General features: G+C 52.6%; 1 protein-coding gene across 1 annotated transcript; it reads right to left on the minus strand.

Annotated features, from left to right (window-relative positions):
* Positions 1-6,942: 6,942 nt before the first annotated feature.
* Positions 6,943-13,064, minus strand: LOC105491274 (chymotrypsinogen B2). The gene is made up of 7 exons (XM_011757505.3): positions 13,013-13,064; positions 8,928-9,031; positions 8,750-8,829; positions 8,580-8,658; positions 8,168-8,348; positions 7,609-7,742; positions 6,943-7,162 (listed from the first exon to the last, which is right to left on the minus strand). The coding sequence occupies exons 1-7, from the start codon at positions 13,062-13,064 to the stop codon at positions 7,001-7,003; spliced, it is 792 nt and encodes a 263-aa protein (XP_011755807.2). The 3' UTR covers positions 6,943-7,000.
* Between the last annotated feature and the right edge of the window lie 13,309 nt (positions 13,065-26,373).

Raw genomic sequence — 26,373 nt, forward strand, 5'->3', positions numbered from 1 at the left:
TTGAAACAACGCTGCGTTAGGAACAGCAAGGCATAGCCATACAGTTTTCAGGTTGGCCACCAGGTGGCAGCCTTATACCGGGACTGTCGTTTTCAGACTCTGGGGAGGCCGGTGAGTGGAGCGGGCGACAGACGTAGATTTCACCAGCAAATGAAAAAGTCGCTTAGCCAGGTTTGTGGTTGCTACTCCGTTTTTATATTAATTACGACTCACATTTATTTGTATGTAGATGGTTGCTGACATAATAAAATATATGTCCTTTCCCCTCTGTTTAAGAGCAGTTCTCCCTCACTGAGCTGGCAGTTTCCTGAAAACACCTGGCTCTTTATAGAGAGACTGGGCGCGGTGGCTCTAATTATATATAGAGACCAAGCGCGGTGGCTCACGCCTGTGATCCCAGCGCTTTGGGAGGCCTAGGTGGGTGGATCACCTGAGGTCAGGGGTTCGAGACCAGCTTGACCAACATGGTGAAACCCTGTCTCCACTAAAAAATACAAAAATTACCCGAGCATGGTGGCATGCACCTGTAATCCCAGCTACTCAGGAGGCTGAGGCAGGAGAATTGCTTGAACCTGGGAGGCAGAGGTTACAGTGAGCTGAGACTGCACCACTGCACCCCAGCCTGGGCAACAGAGTAACACTCCATCTCAAAAAATAAATAAATAAATAAATCACACACAGAGACAGAGACAGGATGATAGGGTGACAAGGTCTTGCTCTGTCGACAACCTATGCTGCAGTGCAGTGGTGTGATCATAGTTCACTGCAAGCTGGAACTCCTGGGCCCAAGAGATCCTCCTGCCCCAGCCTCCTGAGCAGCACACTACAAGTGCAAACCACTGCATCAGGCTACTTTTTCTTTTTTTTAGAGAAAAGGAGTCTCACTATGTTGCCCAGGCTAGTCTCAAACTCCTGGCCTCAAGTAATCCACCTACCTCAGCTTAATGCTTTTTTTTTTTTTTTTTTTTTTTTTTTGAGACAATCTCACTCTGTTGCCCAGGCTGGAGTGCAGTGGCACCATCTTGGCTCATTGCAACCTCTTGCTTCCTGGGTTCAAGCAATTCTTGTATCTCAGCCTCCTAAGTAGCTGGGATTACAGGCGTACACCATCATGCCTGGCTAATTTTTGTATTTTTGGTAGAGACGGGTTTCACCATGTTGGCCAGGCTGGACTCGAACTCCTGACCTCAGATGATCTGCCTGCCTCGGCCTTCCAAAGTGTTGGGATTACAGGCATGAGCCACCATACCCAGCCAGCTTAATTTTTTTTTTTTTTTTTTTTTTTTTTGAGATGGAGTCTTGCTCTGTCACCCAGGCTGGAGTGCAGTGGCGCAATCTAGGCTCACTGCAAGCTCCACCTCCCAGGTTCATGCTATTCTCCTGCCTCAGCCTCCCAAGTAGCTGGGACTACAGGCACCTGGCACCATGCCCAGCTAATTTTTTGTATTTTTAGTAGAGACGGGGTTTCACCGTGTTAGCCAGGATGGTCTTGATCTCCTGACCTCATGATCTGCCCGCCTCAGCCTCCCAAAGTGCTGGGATTACAGGCATGGGCTACCGTGCCCGGCCGGTTAACACTATTTTTAATAGTCGATTTTGGGCTTCACTCCTGTGTCCAAGCCCTCTCTCATTTTGCTTTTCCCCTTTTCACACATTCATTCTCCACATCAATTTCTCTTCATGTCCTTAGAATTAAATTGCATCTATAACTTTAATTTCAACCTATTAGATGCATCATTGGAACGTCTGATATTGCAAGGGCAGAGAAAGGTATTAGGAAAGCCAGTGAAGGAGAAAACGCAGGAGGGAGCGCATTCCATTCCTGCCAAGATGCCGGGTTAGTGTGGATTGTTGGCTGCCCCGCAAGACCAGCCATGATGGATTTTTTTTTTTTTTTTTTTTTTTTTTTTTAGATGGAGTCTCAGTCTGTTGCCAAGCTGGACTGCAGTGGCGCGATCTCGCCTCACTGCAACTTCTGCCTCCCGAGTTGAAGCGTTTCTCCTGCCCCAGCCTCCTGAGTAGCTGGGACTACAGGTACCCACTACCATACCTGGCTAATTTTTGTATTTTAGTAGCAATGGGGTTTCACCATGTTGGCCAGGATGGTCTTGATTTCCTGGCCTCGTGATCCTCCCTCCTCGGCCCCTCAAACTGCTAGGATTACAGGTGTGAGCCACCACTCCCAGCCCATGATGGATCTTTAGAGGGAAACATTGAGAGACAGGAAGACCTGGGAGAGGAAGCGAAGGTTGTGTGGGGAGGCCAGGGCTATGGCCCAAGGCAGGAGGCTGTGGACTCGGTTGTGGGAGGAGAAAGCAGTAAATGAGCGCCAGAGTTCTGCTCTGCTTCCGACCCAGCTTCAGGGCTTTGGGCAATGGGTGCCTGGCCCCGGCCTGCAGGTGTCCTCAGGATAAAGCGGGTCATGCAGAGGCTCTGTGCAGGGGAGGAAATGAAAAATACTTAGAACTACAGCATATCAAATTGCAATAAAAAAGGCCGGGTGTGGTGGCTCACACCTGTAATCTCAGCATTTTGAGAAGCCAAGGCGGGTGGATCTCTCTCTTGAAGTCAGGAGTTCGAGACCAGACTGGCCAAGATGGTGAAACCCTGTCCCTACTAAAAATACAAAAATTAGCCAGGCATGGTGGTAGGCACCTGTAATCCCAGCTATTTGGGAGGCTGAGGAGGGAGAATTGCTTGAACTCAGGATGTGGACCTTGCAGTGAGCAGAAATCATGCCACTGCACTCCAGTCTGGGTACAAGAGCAAGACTCCATCTCAAAAAAAAAAAAAACCGGCCGGGCGCGGTGGCTCAAGCCTGTAATCCCAGCACTTTGGGAGGCCGAGGCGGGCGGATCACAAGGTCAGGAGATCGAGACCACAGTGAAACCCCGTCTCTACTAAAAATACAAAAAATTAGCCGGGCGCGGTGGCGGGCGCCTGTAGTCCTAGCTACTCAGGAGGCTGAGGCAGGAGAATGGCGTGAACCCAGGAGGCGGAGCTTGCAGTGAGCCGAGATCGCGCCACTGCACTCCAGCCTGGGCAACAGCGTGAGACTCCGTCTCAAAAAAAAAAAAAAAAAAAAAAAAAAACCACCCAAATTGCAATGAAAGCAGTGCTTGGAGGAAAGCTTGCCTCCTGAAATACTTTTATGAGAAAATAAGAGACTGAAAATTAATGAGCTGAATATCTAAATTTGTGATGTGAAAAAATCACAAATGGATACATACAGATTAGGAAGCCAGCATTACCCGTGATACCAAAGCCAGAAGAAAAGAAAATTACCAACCAGTATCTGTCATGAATATAAGATGCAAAAACCTTCAATAAAGTACCAGCAAACTGAACCCAACAGCATATTAAAAGGATTATACACCATGATGAAGTGGGATTTATCCTGGCATGCAAAGCGCTATAGGAAATAACAAGAAAATCCATCAGCGTAATATGCCACATTAATCGAATGAAAGGGGAAAATCACGTGATCACTTAAATTGATGCAGAAAAGGCCTTTGACAAGATCCAACACCGTTCATGATAAAAAGCACTGAGAAATGTAGGAATAGAAAGGAACTTCCTTAACACGATAAAGGGAATTTTTTTAAAACCCACACATAGGCTGGGGGTGGTGGCTCAAGCCTGTAATCCCAGCACTTTGGGAGGCCGAGACGGGCGGATCACGAGGTCAGGAGATCGAGACCAGCCTGGCTAACATGGTGAAACCCCGTCTCTATTAAAAAAAAAAAAAAATAGAAAAAACTAGCCGGGCGACGTGGCAGGCGCCTGTAGTCCCAGCTACTTGGGAGGCTGAGGCAGGAGAATGGCGTGAACCCGGGAGGCGGAGCTTGCAGTGAGCTGAGATCCGGCCACTGCACTCCAGCCTGGGTGACAGAACGAGACTCCATCTCAAAAAAACAACAAAAAAAGAAAAACCCATACATAACATATTTCAATGGTGAAGAGCCACAAAGCTTTTTTCCTAAGGTCAAGAATTAGACAAGGATGCCTGCTTTTACCACTGCTATCCAACACTGTACTGGAAGTTCTAGATAGAGCAATGAAACAGGAAGTAAAAGTCATCCAAATTGGAAAGGAAAAAGTAAAACTACCTCTAATGGTAGATCACATGATCCTGTATATAGAAAACCCCAAAGGATCCACAAGAAAGCTACTCAAATAAACAAATTCAGGAAAGTTGCAGGGTGCAAGCTCAATACACCCAAATCAGATGTTTCTTCACAGCTGCACCTGCAATGAGTAATCTGAAAAGGGAATTTAAAAAGCAGTTCCATTTACAATAGCACCGAAAAGAGTCAAATACATAGGAAAATAGTTAACCAAGGAAGTGAAAGACTTACACACTAAAAAGAATACAACACTGCTGAAAGAAATTAAAGAGCCAGGCACGGTGGCTCACACCTGTAATCCTAGCACTTTGGGAGGCCAAGGTGGGTGTGTCACCTGAGGTCAGGAGTTCAAGACCAGCTTGGCCAACATGGCAAAACCCTATCTCTACTAAAAATACAAAAGTTAGCCGGGCATCATGGTGGGCGCCTGTAATCCCAGCTACTTGGGAGGGTGAGGCAGGAAAATTGTTTAATTCTGGGAGGTGGAGGCTGCAGTGAGCCGAGATCATGCCACTGCATTCCAGCCTGGGTGACAGAATGAGACTGTCTCAAAAATAGAAATAAAAAAATAAAAATCAATCAGTATAATATACAACATTAATCGAATGAAAGGGGAAAAAAAAATCGTATGATTACCTCAATTGATGCAGAAAAGGCCTTTGACAAATTCCAACACCTTTCATGGTAAAAAGCACTCAGAGGCTAGACATGGTGGCTCACGCCTAATCCCAGCACTTTGGGAGGCTGAGGAGGGTGGATCACATAAGGTCAGGAGTTTGAGACCAGCCTGACTAACATGGTGGAACCTCATCTCTACTGAAAATACAAAAATTAGCTGGGTGTGGTGGCTCACACCTATAATCCCAGCTACTCAGGAGGCTGAAGCAGGATAGTCTTTTGAACCCAGGAGGTGGAGGTTGTGGTGAGCCGAGATCATGCCACTGCACTCCAGCCTGGGCAACAAAAGCAAAACTCCATCTCAAAAAATAATAAAAAATAAGCCAGGCATGGTAGCATAGGCCTGTACTCCAAGCTACTTGGGAGGCTGAGGCACGAGACTCATTTGACCCTGGAAGATGGAGGTTGCAGCGAGCTCAGATCGAACCTCTGCACTCCCACCTGGGCAACAAAGCAAGACCCTAAAAGAAAAAAAAGAAAAAAAAAAAAGACTAAGAACCCCAAGCAGGCTGAGTACAAAGGAAACTAAGAAACTAAGCATCGGGCCGGGCGCGGTGGCTGAAGCCTGTAATCCCAGCACTTTGGGAGGCCGAGGCGGGTGGATCACGAGGTCAGGAGATCGAGACCATCCTGGCTAACATGGTGAAACCCCGTCTCTACTAAAAATACAAAAAACTAGCCGGACGTGGTGGCGGGCGCCTGTAGTCCCAGCTACTCGGCGGCTGAGGCGGGAGAATGGCGTGAACCCGGGAGGTGGAGCTTGCAGTGAGCCAAGATCGGGCCACTGCACTCCAGCCTGGGCCACACAGCGGGACTCCGTCTCAAAAAAAAAAAAAAAAAAAAAAAGAAACTAAGCATCTTGGTAAACAAATGAAAATCAAAGTAAAATCTTAAAAGCATCCAAAGAAAAACCATTAAACCTTTTTAAAAGCAACAGTAAGATTAATCACTGACTTCTCCACGAAACAACAGAAGCCAGAAGACACTGAAATACCTTCCAAGTCCAAATATCCATATACATACCCATATGCACGCTGTGACAAAAATTATTTTTCAGCGTGACAGGTGACTTTTACATAATCAAAATGAATAAATATCTTTTCAGACAGTGGAACAACAGGAGAATTTTCTCCAACATAATTTTCACTGCATTAAAGACTAAAAGGTTCCAGAGACAGAGAGAGAGAGAGAGAGAGAGACAGAGAGAGACAGAGACAGAAAGACAGACTGCCAATCCGGACACATCCTGGGGACGGACCGGCCCCCTCCATGGCCTGGCCGAAGCAATGGAACCTGAGCTTGAGGAAGCCTCAAGATCTAACAGCAGAGAGTGGGCACGGTGGCTCATACCTGTGATTCCAGCATTTTGCGGGGCCGAGGCAGACAGATCGCATGAGGTCAGGAATTTGAGACCAGACTGGACAACATAGTGAAACCGCATCTCTACTAAAAATACGACGATTAGCCAGGCGTGGTGTTGAGTGCCTATAATCCTAGTTACTTGGGAGGCTGAGGCAGAAGAATGCCTTGAACCTGGGAGGCAGAGGTTGCAGTGAGCCAAGATCATGTCACTGCACTCCAGCCTAGGCGACAGAGCAAGACTGTCTCAAAAAACAAAAAACAAAAAAATCTAACTGCAGGGTCAGAGAAAATGCAGAGAGGGAGGCGGGGAAGAGTGTGGGAGCTGAGAGGACAGTGGCACCAGCTCCCAGCACTGGATGCAGAAGGTTTGAGGGGCTGGGGTCTGACGGGGGAGAGGTGGTGCTTGCATGCACATTCCTGGGCACTGGACATGGGGCACTAAAGGCAGAGAAAGGCACCTGGAGTGTGTGTCAGCATTGGTCCCAGTGACAACCCCAGGGGGCTATGGCTTGCAGAGCCTGGCCAAGGACTGCTACCTTCCAGAAAGCCCCATGGGTCAACCTACCTTCAGCAGGTAGGGCCTCAATTCTAAACCCGGGGTGGAGCCGTGAGCAGGGAGGAGATATGAAGACCTCAGCTTCCTGAGAAGGCTGGATTGCCAAGATGAACTGCAGCCTGGAAAGGCAACAGTAGTGCCGCCCCTTTGTGGGTGACAAGGACAACTTCAACCCCATCTCCCCGGGCCACACAGAGAGACGGGCAGTGCAGTCAGTGCTTCTAAACAGATGCATTTAATGGCAACTCTTGGGGCAGAGGTGGCAGGAGCTGCGGGCTCAGTTAGCGACCAGGATCTTCTGCACCCAGGGTATGAGCTTGGTGACACGGGCGTACACGGCGGGCGTGGTGGTAGAGCATGTGCGGCTGCCCCAGGACACGATGCCCGCCAGGGTCCAGGCTCCGTCTTTCTGGCAGACCAGAGGGCCTCCAGAGTCACCCTGCAGGAAGGAGAGAGGAAGTATCTCCGGCCTGAAAGGGGTTCCAGGGCCTAGGGGACCCTGAGCTGGTGGAGTCTAGGGAGGAGAGCAGAGAAATGGCAAGCATGGGCATAGGGGTGCCTGGGTCCTGAGATATGGGTTCACGTGGCAGTCCCTTCTCTGCCATGCACTCCTGGAGGGAGCTGGGGCGGCTGGCTTCCCCCTAACCCGGGGCACCATCCATCTCTCCAAACCTCCAGGTCAGAGGGCTGCAAGGAAATCCCCAGGGACAGCCTCACCCACATGGCCTGGAGGAACCCTCACGGGCGGCTGTGACCCTAAGTCCTGGCCCTCATTGGGCCCCAGGAAGCAGTGGGGTTAGCAGATGAGGGCAGAGAGGGGTGGAAAGCCCAGGCCTGCCCTGCACCCCGCTCGCCTGGCCAGGGCCTGGGCAGGGCCAGCCTCACCTTGCAGGAGGAGACACCGCTGGCCCCGGCACAGATCATCTCGTCGGTGATCTTGCTGCCCCAGAACTTCTTGCATTGGACATTGGACAGGAGGGGCAGGGCCGCCTGCTGCAGCTTGTCAGGGATCTTGTTGGCTGCAGGACAGGAGGAAGGTCAGGGCCCCTGGGCTCACCCAGCCCACTTAGGAGGGAGAGACCCAGGGCCGTCACACCTGCCCTCCCCTGCACCATCACCACGATGTTGGGTACGGCCCCTGGAGCCTCGGAAGCGCCTGTGGGACAAAGGGGGCCTCGGCCCTGCCCGGGTGAGAGCCCCACACTGTGACTTCAGGCAGGTCAGCCAGGGCAGGGCTCACCCGGTTGGGCACTGCTCAGAAGCCCTGTGCAGGCTCCTCATGATCTGACCTGGATTTTATTTGCACTGGGGGGATTTTAAATTCAGAGGATTATCAATAAAGAACGGAAAGTTAGGAGGGTGTTGGAATTTAGAGCCAAACAGTCACGGGGGCACTCCACAGCCAGGCAGCCCCGACCCCAGAGGCAGCCCCGCGGCCCCTCACCGTTGTACTTGGTCTTGCCCCAGCCTGTGGTGACGCACACTGTCCCCGTGGGGAAGTCATCGTCGGCGCTGGGCAGGCACACGGCGGACACCGTCTGGGAGAAGACGGCGGGTGTGGCCAGCTTCAGCAGGGTGATGTCATTGCGCACGGTGAAAATGCTGAAGCTGGGGTTCTTGAAGACCTGGGGGTGGGGGCCAGAGTGCCGGAGTGAGGCCCTGGGAGGAGGCAGGACCTGCAGGCTTCGAGGACACAGACTCCTTCCCTGGTGCCCATTAAGGAGCAGTCCATCCCCAGGGCCAGAATGGTAACCGCGAGGCCAACCCGGCCCCCCTGGGCACCTGTCCCTGAAGCAGCCGAGGGATCTCCCCCCGTGCCCGCTGCCCCTGCCCTCTGCTGCACGGGGCCTGGGTACCTTGGCGATCTTCAGGACCTGGATGTTCTCCTCATCAGAGCCCTGGTCAAACTCCCCGGCCACGACCACGTCAGAGGTCCTGGGCAGAGCGTTGTGGGTGAGAGAACATGCCCTGCTCCCCTCCCACCCAGCTGGGCTGGAAGCAGAGCCCGAGGCTGCCCGGTCCTCACCTGACCCCGCAGTGGGCGGCGGTGACCACCCAGTCCTCGCTGATGAGGGAACCTCCGCAGAAGTGGAAGCCGGTTTTGTCCTGGCAGGAAGATGGGGAGGGTCAGCAACTCCCACCTGGCGGCACCCCCAGCCTGGCCCCCACCCAGGGTGCCCACTGCCTTGCAGAAGCCCCCTCACCTGCAGGGACACCTGCCAGGGCCAGGAGCCAGGGACGGCGTCCTCCCCATTGACGATCCTGGTCAGGCCACTGAGCACGGGGGGGATGGCGGGGACCCCGCAGCCTGGGGACGGGAGTGGGGTAAAGAAGGGCTGAGGCCCCAAACCAACCTGGGCCTCACCTGCCTGCGTGCAGGACTCTCGGTTCTACCCCAGTCCACTGAGGCCAGCTCAGTACCTCCCTGGCACATGCCGCCTCTGCCTCCCTGGTCCCCCAGTCTCTAGGCTCAAATGTCCCTAACTCTTGGCCTGCTGGCTCCAGTCATCCTTCCAGGATGCAGAGGGTCATGTCTACGCCTACCTGGGGCCTGTCCTGCCTGAAGAAGCAGAAAACAGGCCGGGCTGTAAGACTGCCTGGGCTCAGCCTCGAGGCCACCCTTTCCTTGCTGTGTGACCCTAGACCAGGCAGGGCAGCACTCAGGCCTTGGTGTCCTCAGCTATAAAACGGGCAGCAGAACCACGTGAGCTCCACCGCTGACACGCCTCTGTTAGACTGGCGGGGAGAGGGCAAGTGGGAAGAAAATCTGATAACCCCAAGTCCGCTGGGAACCTGGGGCGCTGACAATTTGCAGACAGGAGAGTGAAATGGTACTGTGGACCCTGGGAGGCTGAACTCCACAATTTCAGGAAACATTGTGTAAAGTTTTGGTTTCTTTTCTTTTCTTTTTTTTTTTTTCAGATAGGGTCTTGCTGTGTCACCCTGGCTGGAGTGCAGTGCCACGATCATGGCCCACTGCAACCTCAAATTCCTGGGCTGAAGCAATCCTATTGCCTTGGTCTCCCAAGGTGCTGGGATTACAGGCATGAGCCCCTATATCCAGTCTTGGTTTCTTAATTATTTAATAAAACTGGACTTTGGCCGGCATAGGGGCTCACGCCTGTAATCCTAACACTTTGGGAGGCCAAAGGGGGTGCATCACCTGAGGTTAGGAGTTCAAGACCAGTCTGGCCAACATGGTGAAACCCCATCTCTACTAAAAATACAAAACTTAGCCAGGCATGGTGGCAGACGCCTGTAGTCCCAGCTACTTGGGAGGCTGAGGCAGGAGAATCGCTTGAACCTAGGGGGTGGAGGTTGCACTGAGCTGAGACCGCGCCACTGCACTCCAGCCTGGGTGACAGAGCCAAACTCCATCTCAAAAAAAGTCAAAACACAGCTGGACTTTAATTCCACACCATCAAATGGCACAGACAGAAGCAGAAAACAAACAGAACAATGAGAATAGTCAGGTGTGCCACATATGCGCACCACACCTCTGCTATCTCAGGACCAGATTCTCGGCTCCTGTGCGCAGGCCTCACAATTGGGTTTTACATTTGAGCAGACCCAGTCCCTCACACCAGCCGGCCCCTTCTGGGGTCATATTCGGCTGCTACAGGGCAGCGCCTGCCTCTCCTGCCCACAGGAATACAAGCAGGCAAGGCGCCTCCCTGACGTTTGAGAGCATCAAAAACAACTGGTAATAGCAAAAAAATGAGAAAGAGCATGTTGGGAGGCCAGGGCGGGTGGATCACAAGGTCAGGAGTTCGAGACCAGCCTGGCCAACATGGTAAAACCCTCGTTTCAACTAAAAATACAAAAATTAGCTGGGCATGGTGGTATGTGTGTGTAGTCCCAGTTACTCAGGAGGCTGAGGCAGGAGAAATGCTTGAACCTTGGAGGTGTAGGTTGTAGTGAACTGAGATCGTGCCACTGCACTCCCGCCTGGGCGACAAGAGTAAAACTCCATCTCAAAAATAAATAAGAGAAATAGATGGTGGCATACTCACAAAACAGAGCACGCATTATAAAAATTCAGGTGGGCCGGGCGCGGTGGCTCAAGCCTGTAATCCCAGCACTTCGGGAGGCCGAGACGGGTGGATCACGAGGTCAGGAGATCGAGACCATCCTGGCTAACACGGTGAAACCCCGTCTCTACTAAAAAATACAAAAAAAAACTAGCCGGGCGAGGTGGCGGGCGCCTGTAGTCCCAGCTACTTGGGAGGCTGAGGCAGGAGAATGGCGTGAACCCGGGAGGCGGAGCTTGCAGTGAGCTGAGATCCGGCCACTGCACTCCAGCCTGGGTGACAGAGTGAGACTCTGTCTCAAAAAAAATAAAAAATAAAAATAAAAAAAAATAAAAAAAATTCTGGTGAATGAGCTGGAACTCCATGTCAACACGCAGGAAACGAGAAGATTTGAGTGGGGAAAAAGCACATTGTTGTAGAATGGAGGTAGAATGGAGTATTAGTTACATCAGCCAGACATGGTGGCTCACGCCTGTATCAGCACTCTGGGAGGTCAAGGTGAGTGGATCACTTGAGCCCAGGATTTCAAGACCAGCCTGGACAACATAATAAGACCCCAGGCCGGGTGCAGTGGCTCACGCCTGTAATCCCATCACTTTGGGAGGCTGAGGCAGGTGGATCACCGGAGGTTAGGAGTTCAAGACCAGCCTGACCAATATGATGAAACCCTGTCTCTATTAAAAGTAGAAAAATTAGCTGGGTGTGGTTACACATTCCTGTAATCCCAGCTACTCAATAGACTGAGGCAGGAGAATCGCTTGAACCCGGGAGGCAAAAGTTGTAGTGAGCCAAGATCACGCCACTGCACTCCAGCCTGGGTGACAAGAGGGAAACTCTCAAAAAAAGGAAAAAAAAAAACCAAAAACCTCCATTTCTACAAAAAAAAAAAAAGTTTTTAAACTTAGGATCACTTGAGCCCTGGAGTTTGAGGCTACAGACTCACACCACTGCACGCCAGCCTGGGTGACAGAGTGAGATCCTGTCTCAAAAACAAACAAACAGGATAGAATACCGTTTCATTGATGTAAAACTTTTTGAAACCTCATGTATAGATGCATAAATATGTAGGAAATTTGTATAAGCCCACATTGCAATGATTTACAGCAAGTTCAGAATAAAGCTCCCATTCCAGACAGGAAAGCAGGGAGAAAAAGGAAACCTGAGCAGAATCTGTTTTGGACAGAAATATCTGAAGCAAATCTGCAAAAAGATTTTCTGAATTCTGACCGTAGATATAAGGATGTCATATTCTTTTCTATATTTTACTATTTCTCTTTTAAAAAACAGAAAATACGGCCGGGCACAGTAGGTCACGCCTGTAATCCCAGCACTTTGGGAGGCCAAGGCGGGGGTATCACCTGAGGCCAAGAGTTTGAGACCAGCCTGGCCAACATGGTGAAACCCCATCTCTATAAAAAATATAAAAATCAGGCCGGGCGCGGTGGCTCAAGCCTGTAATCCCAGCACTTTGGGAGGCTGAGGCGGGCGGATCACGAGGTCAGGAGATCGAGACCATCCTGGCTGACACGGTGAAACCCCGTCTCTACTAAAAAATACAAAAAAAAAACTAGCCGGGCGAGGTGGCGGGCGCCTGTAGTCCCAGCTACTGGGGAGGCTGAGGCAGGAGAATTGCGTGAACCCGGGAGGCGGAGCCTGCAGTGAGCTGAGATCCGGCCACTGCACTCCAGCCTGGGCGGCAGAGCAAGACTCCGTCTCAAAAAAATAAAAAAAAAAATAAATAAATAAAAATCAGCCGGGCATGGTGGTGGGCGCCTGTAATCCCAGCTACTCAGGAGGCTGAGGCCGGAAGATCGTTTGAACCCGGGAGGCGGAGGTTGCCCTGAGTGGATATCACACCACTGCACTCCAGCCTGGGCAGTAAGAGTGAAACTCCGTCTCAACAACAACAAAAAAAAGAAAGAAAGAAAAAGAAAATGCTTGGCAAGTACCCGGCACAATAAATAAAAACCCCAAGGGAGGCCTTGGGAGGTCTCCTGGGGCCACACCTTATCCTACGCACGGCACCCCCACCCCAGCCACTTCTGGAGCCTCAGACCATGGCAGAGGCCAGCATGGTCCTTCCCACTCCTGGAGCAGGTTGTGTGGGCTCAGAAAGCCCCAGAAGGACCCTCTTCTCTGAGCCCTCAGGTTACCTGTGCTGGGGATGAGGCCCCGGGGGCAGAGCAGGGGACTCAGATCCCCCTGTCGGCCAGGCTCCGGGCTCCCTCAGGACAGGCCCCTTGGACCCCAGCACTCACCAAAGGCGGCCCCCACCAGGGCGAAGCAGGAGAGGAGCCAGGGGAAAGCCATGCCGCTGCCTCAGAAGGTGTGGGGCCTGCCAGCTGCGGGGCCCTTTCTACCTCCCTGGGGGACCCCCAGCCCCGCCCAGCCAGGGAGGCCTGAGCCCACCCTCCCTGTTACCCAGGGACCTTGGGCGATAAGCGGAGGCAGAGCCCGGCCGGGTTCTCTGCCGGACAACCCCAGCCCCTGGGAAATGGGCAGCTGCCCTGACATCACCCGGCAGCCTTGGGGACATGACCCCACAGAGCCAGCTGTGAGCTGCAGTAACCCTGCCAGGAGCCAGCACCAGGCTCTTCTGTTCCCAGCGGGGAAGTGGAGGCAGTCCCACCCCAGGCTCATGGAGGCCCAGCCGCTGTCACGGAGCCAGACCTCCGGGAACTCCGGTTCTCAGTGGACGGTGTTTCCACCTAACACTGTCCTAGAAGCAAAGGGCTCAGGGCACTGTGGATTCTCCAGTGTCACCGCACGTCACCAGTGAAGCCAAGTCATTTCTGAGTGTGGCGAGGGTCTGGGTGACACGGCTTGGTGGCCCTAACAGGTGGGCAAAGCCACTGACACGTGTCCCCCTCTGCCGCAGCACCCGACAGGATTCACTCTTTCTTCAATGACTCATAAGGAACTAATCATTTCAAAGTTTCAGTTTCTTACAAAATGGAACTTTGATTCCACACCATAAAATGACACAGAAAACTTTTTTTTTAAGATGGAGTCTCACTCTCACCCAGGCCAGAGTGCAGCGGCGCAATTTCGGCTCACTGCAGCCTCCGCTTCCTGGGTTCAAGTGATTCCCTGCCTCAGCCTTCCAAGTAGCTGGGATTACAGGTACCTGCCACCGCGCCCAGCTAATGTTTTTTTTTTTTTTTTTTTTGAGATGGGGTCTCACTCTGCTGCCTAGGCTGGAGTGCAGTGGTGCAATCTTGGCTTACTGCAGCCTCTGCCTCCCAGGTTCAAGCTTTTCTCCCACCTCAGCCTCTTGAGTAGCTGGGATTACAGGCGTAGCACCACACGCGGCTAATTTTTGTATTTTTCGTAGAGACAGGATTTCACCATGTTGTCCAGGCTGGTCCCAAACTCCTGGCCTCGGGTGATCCACCCTCCTCGGCCTCTCAAAGTGCTGGGATTACAGGCGTGAGCCACTGCGCCCGGCCAATTGTTGTATTTTTAGTAGAGACAGGGTTTCACCACATTGACCAGGCTCATCTCGAACTCCTGGCCTCAGGTGATCCTATGGCCTTGGCCTCCCAAAGTGCTAACATTACAGGCGTGAGCCACTGCGCCTGTCTGAAAATAAACTTTTTTGAGGAAGCAGAAAAACTTTTCGTTGTCACAAAACAAGGAGGAAAGACAGATGTGGGTGACAGGTCGGTGACTCTGGGCAGGAAGCAGAGGCCAAGGGATCCTCGGCACCCTGTGGGCAGGTATTCAGGGGACAGAGCCCACAGCATCCCTGCCCTTACGGGCCTGAGACGCTCGTGACACACACACATGACACAGATTAGCATGTAACGTAGTGACCACCACAGTCACCTGGGGCAAGGCTGAACAGGACGGGCTGCACTGTAGTTCCGGACAATGGGGGTCTGAAAGGAAGATGCAGTGGGAGGATGGCATTTCCACTGAAGGCCTTGGGCTCTGTGGTCAGTGGGCCGCATCACCTTGGATTTAGAATATCCCCTCCCCAGCCTGGCGCGGTTGGCTCACGCCTGTAATCCCAGCACTTTGGGAGGCTGAGGCGGTCGGATCACAAGGTCAGGAGATAGAGACCATCCTGGCTAACCCTTGAACTACTAAAAATACAAAAAATTAGCCAGGCGTGGTGGTGGGCGCCTGTTGTCCCAGCTACTTGGGAGGCTGAGGCAGGAAAATGGCGCGAACCCGGGAGGCGGAGCTTGCAGTGAGCCGAGCTCACACCACTGCACTCCAGCCTGGGCGACAGAGCGAGACTCCGTCCCAAAAAAAATAAGAATATCCCCTCCCCACTTCCACCGCTGCTGGAGAACAGAACTATAAAGCAAAACTAAATTTATACACTAAAGACAAAATTTCAAAAGAAACCAAGTTCACATCAACCATGTTGCTTTTTTTTTCTTTCTTTCTTTTTTTTTTTTTTTGAGACAGAGTCTCGCTCTGTCGCCCAGGCTGGAGTGCAGGGGTGTGAGCTCAGCTCACTGCAACCTCTGCCTCCTGGGTTCAAGTGATTCTCCTGCCTCAGTCTCCCAAGTAGCTGAGATTATAGGCATGCACCACTATACCCGGCTAATTTTTGTATTTTCAGTAGAGATGGAGTTTTGCCATGTTGGCCAGGCTGGTCTTGAACTCCTGACCTCAAGTGATCCACTCGCCTTGGCCTCCCAAAGTGCTGGGATTACAGTCATAAGCCACCACACCAGGCTGATAGCTACCATTTAAAAAACAGGAAACAACAAGTGGTAGATGTGGAAAAACTAGAACCCTCCTACATTGTTGCTGGGAATGTAAAATGGTGAAGCTGCTATGGAAACAGTTCAGCATGGCTGGGCGCAGTGACTCATGCCTGGAATCTTGGCACTTTGGGACGCCAAGGTGGGAGGATCACTTAAGCTAAGGAGTCCAAGACCAGCCTGGGCAACATAGTGAGACTCCGTCTCTACAAAAAAATTTAAAAAACCACATTAGCTGGGCATGGTAGCATAGTTCCAGCTACTCAAGAGGCTGAAGTAGGAGGATAACTTGAGCCTGGGAGGTCAAGGCTACAGTGAGCTGAGATCCAGCCTAGGCAACAGAGCAAGGCCTTGTCTTAAAATAATAATAATAATTTTTAAAAAAGTACAAAGAAAGCAGTTTGGCAGTTCCACAAAAACAAACAAACATGGAGTTACCTCATAACCCTACAATTCCACTCCTTGGAGGTACACTCCCCCAGAATAAAAGGACTTAAGCAGACATTTGCACACCAGGGTTCACAGCAGCACTATTCCCGACAACCAAAAGATAGAAACCACCCCCATTGTTCATCAGCAGAGGAATGAGTAAAATGTGAGCTCTCCACGCCACTATTATTCAGTCATAAGAAGGAATGAAGCAGGCCTGGTGTGGGGACGCACACCTGTAATCCCTGCACTGTGGAAGGACAAGGTGGGAGGATTGTTTAAGACCAGGAGTTTGAGACCAGCCTGGGCAAGAAAGTAAGACCCCTTCTCTACAAAATTTGTTTTTAATGAGCTGGGTGTGGTGGTACATGCCTGTGGTCCCAGCTACATGGGAGTCTGAGGCAGGAGGATCGCTTGAGCCCAGGTGGTCGAGGCTGAAGTGAGCTGTGTTTGTGCCACCACATTCCAGCCCGGGCAACAGAGTGAGACCCTGTCTCAAACACAAACACAACACAAAATGAATCACGTACTGATACATGCCAAATGCCAAAACACAGAATTTTTTTTTTTTTTTGAGATGGAGTTTTGCTCTTGTTGCCCAGGCTGGAGTGCAGTGGCGTGATCTTGGCTCACTGCAACCTCCTGCTCCCAGGTTCAAGCAATTCTCCTGCCTCAGCCTCCCGAGTAGCTGGGATTATGGGGATGTGCCACCACACCCACCTAATTTTGTATTTTTAGTAGAGACCCAGTTTCACTGTGTTGCTCAGGATGGTCTCAAAATCTCTTGACTTTGTGGTCCACCCGCCTTGGCCTCCCAAAAGGTGGGATTACAGGAGTGAGCCACCACACCCAGCCGAATCTTAAATGATGTCTGCTACGTGAAATAAGCAATACAAAGATAAGTATTGCATTATTCCATTTATATGAAACTTTTTAAAAAAAAAAACTTTTTTGTGAGCCACCACGCCTGGCTGACTTGGAGTGTCTTATCTTTATTTACTTTATTTTTGAAACAGAGTCTCACTCTGTCGCCCAGGCTGGAGTACAGTGGCGTGATCGCGGCTCAACTGCAACCTCCGCATCCCAGATTCAAGCGATTCTCCTGCCTCAGCCTCCTGAGTAACTGGGATTACAGGCATGTGCCACCATACCCAATATATGAAACTTTTTTTTTTTTTTTTTTTTTTAGATGGAGTCTCACTCTGTCACCCAGGCTGGATGGCAGTGGCACCATCTCGGCTCATTGCAAGCTCTGCCTCCCAGGTTCATGTCATTCTCCTGCCTCAGCCTCCCGAGTTGCTGGGACTACAGTCGCCCGCCACCACGCCTGGCTAATTTTTTGTATTTTTAGTAGAGACGGGGTTTCACTGTGTTAGCCAGGATGGTCTCAATCTCTTGACCTCATGATCTGCCCGCCTCAGCATCCCAAAGTGCTAGGATTACCGGCATGAGCCACTGCGCCCGGCCATGAAACTTTCTTAATAGGCAAATTCAAAAAGACAAAAACTAGGTTAGAGGCCCATAGGCACCGAGGGGAGAGAGGAATGCAGAGTTATTGTTCACGGGGTATAGAATTTTGTAAATAGTGGTGATGCCTGCACAAATTGTGCATGTAATTACTATTGTATAATGTAATTAGCGCCACTAATTGTACACTTAAAAATGGTTAAAATGGGCTGGGCATGGTGGCTTACACCTGTAATCCCAGCACTTTGGGAGGCCAATGTGGGGAGATCACCTGAGGTAGGGAGTTCGAGACCAGCCTGACCAACATGGAAAAACCCCATCTCTACTAAAAATACAAAAATCAGCCAGGGTGTAGTGGTGTGCACCTGTCCTCCCAGCTCCTCGGGAGGCTGAGGCAGGAGAATCGCTTGAACCCGGGAGGTGGAGGTTGCTGTGAACTGAGATCCCGCCATTGCACTCCAGCCTGGGTGACAACAGCGAAACTCCATCAAAAAAAAAAAAAAAAAAAAAAAGAAGATGTTAAAACAGCAAATGTTATGTTACATATATTTTACCATAATTAAATAAAATCAATGGAATAAGCCAAAATCCATCAAACTGCACACTTTACATGGGTGAATTGTATGTTACGTGAATTACACATGACAGCTCGGTAAAGCTGTTAAGTATTGTGGAGTCAGAAGTCTTCTTCCAATGGCTGTGGAGAGCAAATTCAGGGAAAAGGAGAAGCTGAAGGAAGGGAATATTCAGCCTAGAGCGTGGCTGACAATCAGAAGGCCTTGGAGGCAGCGCTGGAGAAGCCCACACACATCTCCAGGGGCCACAGGACAGACGTGGCTGAGGACAAGCCAGGGGCCTATCAGGGCTGGAGGTGCAAGACCTGTTAGGACAGGTGCGGTGGCTCACAACTATAGTCCCAGCACTTTGGGAGGCCAGGCAGATCACCTGAGGTCAGAAGTTCAAGACCAGCCTGGCCAACATGGCAAAACCCCATTGCTACGAAAAACACAAAAATTAGCTGGGTGTGGTGCACATGCCTGTAATTCCAGCTACTCAGGAGGCTGAGGTAGGAGAATCGCTTGAACCCGGGAGGTGGAGGTTGCAGCAAGATCGCGGCACTGCACTGCACCCTGGGTGACAGAGACCCTGTCTCAAAAAAAAAAAAAAAAAAAAAAAAATTGTTAAATCCACGATGGGCGACCCCACTGTGCTCCCTAACCTGAGGAGCTACGCAGCAGGCGTGGGCACCCCGAGACAGGGTAGGGGCTTCTGGGCAGAGAGAACAAGGATAATGAACCACAAACCCAAATCTCCCCAAGACTCCCTCGCCCACACGAGCATCCCCTTACTGCGACTGAGGGAGCCGATCTGTCTCTGCATCAGAGCTCTCAGTGACAACCAGGGTGGTGGCCACAAGAGAACACCAATTCTCCGTAGAACCCACCCCAGCATTCCCCACCACCTCCAAGAGCAGATCCTGCTGCCAACTGAGAAATGGCCCCAGCTCTTTGGAGCTCCCGGTACCCGCGTCCAGGACACAAAACTCTGCATGGAAGGGGAGAGACCGAATACACATGCGAACAGGGGCCAGACCACCTAAAACAAAGAGAACACTGCCCACACCTGCCCAGGGCGCCAAACAGCAGGACCCCCACCGGCCAGCCCTGAAAAGCCACACACGCCCTGACAACCACAGAAAATGCCCACTTGGAGCTCGCCTGCACCTGAGGCCCTGAGTGCTGCCAGACAGAATACCTCAGACTGGGTCATTTATTGTGGACAGAAACGTATTTTCTCACAGTTCTGAAGGCTACAAGTTCAAAGGCAAGAAGCAGGGTTGGCAATTCCGGCCCCAGGCTGATGCCTTGAACTCCATGTCTTCACCTGATGGAAGGTGGAAGGGCAAAGAAGGACGAGACGCGCGTCCCTCACCTTTTATTAATGGCATTAATCCCACCTGGGAAGCAGAGCCCCCACGCACTAATCACCTCTGACAGGTCCCACTGTTGATACAAACAATGCGGCCAGGTGCAGTGACTCGAACCTGTAATTCCAGTGCTTTGGGAGGTCAAGGCAGGCAGATCACTTGAGCCCAGGAGTTCAAGATGAACCTGGGCAACATGGTGAAACCTCATCTCTGCAAAAGTAATTAGCCAGGGTGGTGGCGTGCACCTGTGGTCCCAGCTACTCGGGACACTGAGATGGGAGAATTGCTTGAGCCTAAGAGGTCAAGGCTATAGTAAGCTGTGATCGCACCACCGCACTCTGGCCTAGACCAACAAAGCAAGACCCTGACTCTTAAAAAAAAAAAAAAAAAGAAAGAAAGAAACAACATTTCGCCGGGCGCGGTGGCTCAAGCCTGTAATCCCAGCACTTTGGGAGGCCGAGACGGGTGGATCATGAGGTCAGGAGATCGAGACCATCCTGGCTAACACGGTGAAACCCCGTCTCTACTAAAAAATACAAAAAACTAGCCGGGCGAGGTGGCGGGCGCCTGTAGTCCCAGCTACTCGGGAGGCTGAGGCAGGAGAATGGCGGGAACCCGGGAGGCGGAGCTTGCAGTGAGCCGAGATCTGGTCACTGCGCTCCAGCCTGGGCGACAGAGCAAGACTCCGTCTCAAAAAAAAAAAAAAAAAAAAAAAGAAACAACATTTCAATACAAATGTCAGTAGGACAAACACGCAGACCACACAGGAGCCTGTCTCCCCCTTCCCCACACCAACAGCCACCGGCCAGGACACAGCGAACCTTCCTTTTCCATCCACGAAGCTTTCCCTCTCCCCTGCCAGCCTTGGCGTCTTGGTCAATGCAAGCGACAGTGGCCGATTCCCTTGCTGGGGCAAGCTCTGAATAAACAGCCCTCGCTGGTTCTCATTTGGGCCGGCGTCACTGATCTCCACGAGGGATGAGCTAGACAGCCGGTCCCCACATACGCTGCCCTCCTGGGTCAGGAAACGCCTCCCCAGCCCATCTCCCCACTGTTGTTAGCCAGGCATCAACACGGAGCAAGGGGACAATTGTTTTCTAAGCAAGCTGCACGGGATCTCGTTGACTCAAGGAGCACACGGCGCTTTCACTAAGAAAACATCCCCCCAGCCTCACTTGGACAGGGACAAATCCCAGTGGAAAGGGTTTAGGCAAAGAACCACTGAATTAAATCGCTCCACTTGGTAATTTTAGACACGTCCATTGGTGCTGTGAGAAGGGGCCCGGCCAGGCACAGTCAGTAACTCACACCTGTAATCCTAGCACTTTGGGCAGCCGAGGCAGGCTGATTGCTTGAGCCCAGGAGTTTGAGACCAGCCGGGGCAACATAGAGAGATCCTGTCTCTACAAAAAATACAAAAATTAGCCAGGCATGGTGGCACACACCTGTAGTCCCAGCTACCTGGGAGGCTGGACCTGGGAGGTCAAGCTTGTGCTGAGCTGTGATTGTGCCACTCTGCTCCAGCCTGGGTGACAGAGTGAGACCCTGTCTCAAAAAAAAAAGAGAAGAGTCTCATCCCCAACCCCATTTTGTACCAGTCCCCAAGTCCTCTGCCTTTCGGAAGGGGGCAAGGGAATTCTAGGAAGGTACCTCTCAGAGGGGGCTGCGGGACTCAGATCCTGCTTTGCTCTGAAGGAAAAGTGGATGGCCACTGAGAAAACAGTTTGACCGTTTCCATAAACACAGGCCCCAGCCTACAACCCTGCTGTTCTATTCCTAGGTGTTTTTTTGTTTGAGACAGAGTCTCATTCTGTCACCCAGGCTGAAGTGCTGTGTGGCTGGCTCGGCTCACCACAACCTCCGCCTCCCGGGTTCAAGCAATTCTCCCACCTCAGCTTCCCGCGCACGTCACCATGCCCGGCTACTATTTGTATTTTTACTAAAGACAGGGTTTCACCATGTTGGCCAGGCTGGTCTTGAACTCCTGACCCCGAGTGATCTGCCTGCCTCAGCCTCCCAAAGTGCTGGGATTACAGGCGTGAGCCACTGTGCCCCGCCTACTCCTAGGTGTTTGCCCAAGATAAATGAACACACATCCGCATAAAGACTTGCCCGTGGATGTTTTAATATATGTTTTAGTTATTATAGCAGCTTTATTCGTAATAGATCAAAACTACAGAACAGATAGACAACCTGTAGTGCATTCCAGCAATAAAAAGGAAGAGGCTGCTGCTCTCTGCAACAGCGTGGGTGAACTCCAAAGACAAGATGCCGAGCGAAAGCAGCTGGACTTCCAGAAACACCTGGGTTCTGTTCACAGGAAACTCCAGAACCTGAAAACGAATAGATGGGCAGGATTCAGTTTCAGTTCCGCGAGACGAGTGGCCACACAGCGCTGTGGATGTACTTAGCACTGAATGGTACACTTAAAAATGGGTGTGGGCCGGGCGCGGTGGTTCACGCCTGTAATCCCAGCACTTTGAGAGGCCGAGGCGGGCGGATCACAAGGTCAGGAGATCGAGACCATCCTGGCTAACACAGTGAAACCCCATTTCTACTAAAAAATACAAAAAATTAGCCGGGCGCGGTGGCGGGCGCCTGTAGTGCCAGCTACAGGGAGGCTGAGGCAGGAGAATGGCGTGAACCCAGAAGGCAGAGCTTGCAGTGAGCCGAGATCGCGCCACTGCACTCCAGCCTGGGCGACAGAGTGAGACTCTGTTTCAAAAACAAACAAGCAAAGAAACAAAAAATGGGTGCGATGGTCAATTTTGTTATGTGTATTACCACAATTTACAGGTTTTTTTGTTTTTGTTTTTGTTTTGAGACAAGGTCTGGCTCTGTCGCCCAGGCTGGAGTGCAATGGCCTGATCTCAGCTCACTGCAACCTCCACCTCCCAGGGTCAAGCCATCCTCCTACCTCAGCCTTCCCAGTACCTGGGATTACAGGTGCCAGCTACCATGCCTGGCTTTTTTTGTTGTTGTTGTTAGAGACAGGGTCTCACTATGTTGCCCAGGCTGGTCTTGAACTGCTGAGCTCAAGGGATCCTCTCGGCCTCCCAAAGTGCCAGGATTACAGTCATGAGCCACTGCACCTGGCTGCTAACAGTTTTTTAAATTTAACAATAACAACAACATCCCCTGGTGCGAAGACTCACACCTGTAATCCCGGCACTTTGGGAGGCTGAGGTGGGAGGATTGCTTGAGCTGAGGAGGTTGAGGCTGCAGTGAGCCGTGATCATGCCACTGCATTACAGTCTGGGCGTCAGAGCGAGCCTCTCTCAACCAAAACCAAAACCTTCCTTCCGGGGAAGGAAATCAGAACAGTGGTTGCTTCTGGAGATGGGGGATTGACTGCCAAGGGGCTGTGAAGGAGATGGTCTCTGCCTTGATGCAGGTGGTGGTTACAGGGGTGCCTGGATCCTCACAAGTCATCAACCTATATCCACTTGCTTTTTTTTTTTTTTTCTTGAGACAGGCTCTCACTCTGTCGCCCAGGCTGGAGTCCAGTGGCATGATCACTGCTCACTGCAGCCTCCACCTCCTAGGCTCAAGTGATCCTCCTACCTCAGTTTCCCAAGTCCCAGCCTGGAGCTGGGACTCCATGCATGTGCCATCACACCTGACTGATTTATTTTTTGTACAGATGGGGGTCTCACCATGTTGCCCAGGCTGGTCTTGAACTCCTGGGCTCAAGTGATCCTCCTGCCTCGGCCTCCCAAAGTGCTGGGATTATGGGCATGAGCTACTGCACCTGGCTTTATATGCATTTTAAGTGGGGGCATTTCAACATAAGTAAAGGAAGAGGTAGCCAGGAGGCTGCAGCACGTGGGGACCCCCAGCTCATCCCTCCTGCTCCCACTCTGGCCAAGGCCACAGCTCTACCTCCCCCACCCACCTGGGCCCCGGGTCGCGTGTGTCCTGACTCATCTGTCCTGAGTGTCCCTGGGCTCCTTCCTCGCCGTTCGGGTCCAGATCCCATGTGGGGGCTGGAGGGCAGTGTGGGTTGGGGGGTCCCATCCCCAGGAGCAGTGGAGTGGGGACACCTGTGCGTGCCTGTCCCCCACCCCAGCTGCAGCTGCACAGTCCCCATGAGCCTCTGTACCCTGTGTGGGGTGGGGAAATGGCAGACAGGGTCCTGGCCAGCCGTCAGCTCCCAGTGCAGGGTGGGGACATGGCAGGCAGGGTCCTGGCCAGCTGTCAGCTCCCAAGGCCACATAGCTGGGACTACGGGTCACTCAGGCCAGGTGAGGGCTGACTGCTCGTGGCTGCCACGCCCTTTCCCCCCTCTGCCCCAGCCAGCTTATAGCTAGGGGCTGCCCCCGAGGCTCTAGTACCATCTTCTCTAGGGCCCTCCTGGACCTGCCCCCTTGACTTCTAAGCCCTTCGCTGCCCTTAGGACGCAGGCCTCTTTGGGTCCTGCAACCCCAGGTTCGTTTCCTATCCTCCAAGGATGCTCCGGGCTGCTCCCACCAACTCCTAGGCTGTTTGCTTAAATGTCGCTCTCAGAGTGAGGCCCTCCCTCAGTATCAGTAATAATAATAACTCCTTAGCCGCTGGTGTGTATATTTTACTTATGTTAAAACTTGACTCTTTTCCCTAAACTCTCCAGCCTCCTCCCCTAGTCAGCTGCTACAGGCAGGAATTTGTTTGTTTTGTTCAGCTGTTCCCGCGGGCCTGGTGGGCGCTGGCTGGCAGGAGAAGCCCACGTGCGTGCAGAGGTGGGTGCGTCTCATCCAGACCAGGCCACGCCCCATCCTGGCTGGTGCCTGCCCACCCCTCTGTCCCCAGACAATCTTCTAGAATGAGCAAAGGGCCTGGACAGGCGATTCACTCAAGAAAGAGGAATGTAGGGGCCCCGCCAGCATGGATTGTGTGCTTGGCCTGGTCCTTGCGCTCAAGAAGGCTCTTCCTTTTGTCATGGGACCCATACTCTAAACGTCCTCAATTACATACAGGATCAGAGACGGCAACTCATTTGCCCACGGCTCCACAGTTGCCTGACCCCAAAGCCCGTGCTGTAAACACACATGCTGCAGTCATCAATGCGGTGGAATTAAAAACAGCCACGAGGCACCCTTTCCTTGTGCATTTTGGGGAACTTGCCCTCCACCTGGCAGCCTCAATCCAAAATTTCTCCCTCCCCCGTTTCCCAGTTGCTGAGAAAGGGCTCCACCACCCATGCTGCCACCCACTCTAGGAACCAGGTGTCCCTGCCCATGCTCCGCCTTGAGGTTCAGCCTCCATCAGTTCTCATCAGGCCCTAGGCCCAGTCTTGCCCTCTGATGCCACATGCTTGGCTCCAGGGCCCAGGTGTGCTGGCACCTGTGTGCAGGGGTGGCCCAGCATGAGGACAGCGGGCAGCTACCCCTCCTCTGTACACAGCCCAAGTGTCCAACACAGATGTCAACTGGGCCTTCACTGAACCTCCTTAGCCATCCCCTGGGACCCGGGGAGCACCTGCATCCCAGCCTCTGGCTACACCATGGGGCACAGGCCTGCTCCCCCAGTCTCTCCTCTACTTGGTCACATTGCCCAGGGGTTTTCTTTTTCCTTTTTTTTTTTTTTTTTTTTTTTTTTTGAGACGGAGTCTCGCTCTGCCGCCCAGGCTGGAGTGCAGTGGCCGGATCTCAGCTCACTGCAAGCTCCGCCTCCCAGGTTCACGCCATTCTCCTGCCTCAGCCTCCCGAGTAGCTGGGACTACAGGCGCCCGCCACCTCGCCCGGCTAGTTTTTTCTATTTTTTAGTAGAGACGGGGTTTCACTGGGTTAGCCAGGATGGTCTCGATCTCCTGACCTCGTGATCCGCCCGTCTCGGCCTCCCAAAGTGCTGGGATTACAGGCTTGAGCCACCGCGCCCGGCCCTTTTTTTTTTTTTTTTTTTTTGAGACAGAGTCTCACTCTGTCACCAGGCTGGAGTGCAGTGGTGCAATCTCGGCTCACTGCAACCTCCACCTCCCAGGTTCACACCATTCTCCTGCCTCAGCCTCCCAAGTAACTGGGACTACAGGTACCCACCACCACGCCCAGCTAATTTTTTGTATTTTTAGTAGAGACGGGGTTTCACCGTGTTGGCCAGGATGGTCTTGATCTCTTGACCTCGTGATCTGCCCGTCTTGGCCTCCCAAAGTGCTGGGATTACAGGCGTGAGCCACCACCCCCGGCCTGCCCAGGGGTTTTCAAACCATGAAAAGATCAAGTGAATTATTTGCAGAGCACAAGAGACTCAGCTGGGGCTCAAACCCGGGGCTGCTGGACTCAGTCCCTGGAGGCCCCTGCCCAAGCCTGGGCCTGAAGGAGAAAGGCCATGGTAAAAGGCCACCTGGGTTAGCCCAGCTCAGCTGAGGCCACAGCTGCTGTCATCCCAGGCTCCCTGGCCAGCCCTGCGCTGACACATCCTGCCCACTTCCAGGGAAGGGATTATTGCCCCAACGTCTCCAGATAACAGCCGGCACACAGGGCTACAACGGGGACCCACAGACAGGCGTCCCACCCCCCCGCCAGCGGCACCATGGCTTTCCTCTGGATCCTCTCCTGCTGAGCCCTCCTGGGTACCGCCTTCGGTGAGGGCCGGGCCCCGCGGAGGCTGAAGGGTTGTCTCCCCTCACTCCCAGCCCCGAGGCCAGCAAGGGGCAGCAGGGTCCCAGTTCCCAGTTTAGTTGTGCACCACAGTGTGGGCCTGGGCGAGTCACCGGCTCCATCTCTGCCGTGGGCACTGCAAGACCTGCACCAGGTCACAGCTTCCGTCCCAGGCTCAGCTGCCACCTCGGAGCTCAGGAGCTGGGGAGTCCCGCTCCCCTTCCTCACCCCCAGCCGACCTGAGGCTCCCAGGGGAGGAGGTAGGTGTCTGGGGGGCCACCCTGAGGCCTTCAGGAAACCCCCCAACAGTCAGTGGCCCCAGTACAGGCTTGGGCGGTGAGCATGTGGGCAGCTAGGGCTTGGCACCGTTCAGTCCAAACCTTTCAGGCGAGCCTCATCCTTTTAAACTCCTGCTTACGGAGCACTTCCCGGGTGCCAGGAGCAGAGCTGGCGCTCTGCCTGCTCACTCTTCCAAACCTGAGAGGTCAGAAACGGTGTGA

Source organism: Macaca nemestrina, chromosome 18, assembly GCF_043159975.1.
Source record: "Macaca nemestrina isolate mMacNem1 chromosome 18, mMacNem.hap1, whole genome shotgun sequence".
NCBI lineage: Eukaryota > Metazoa > Chordata > Mammalia > Primates > Cercopithecidae > Macaca > Macaca nemestrina.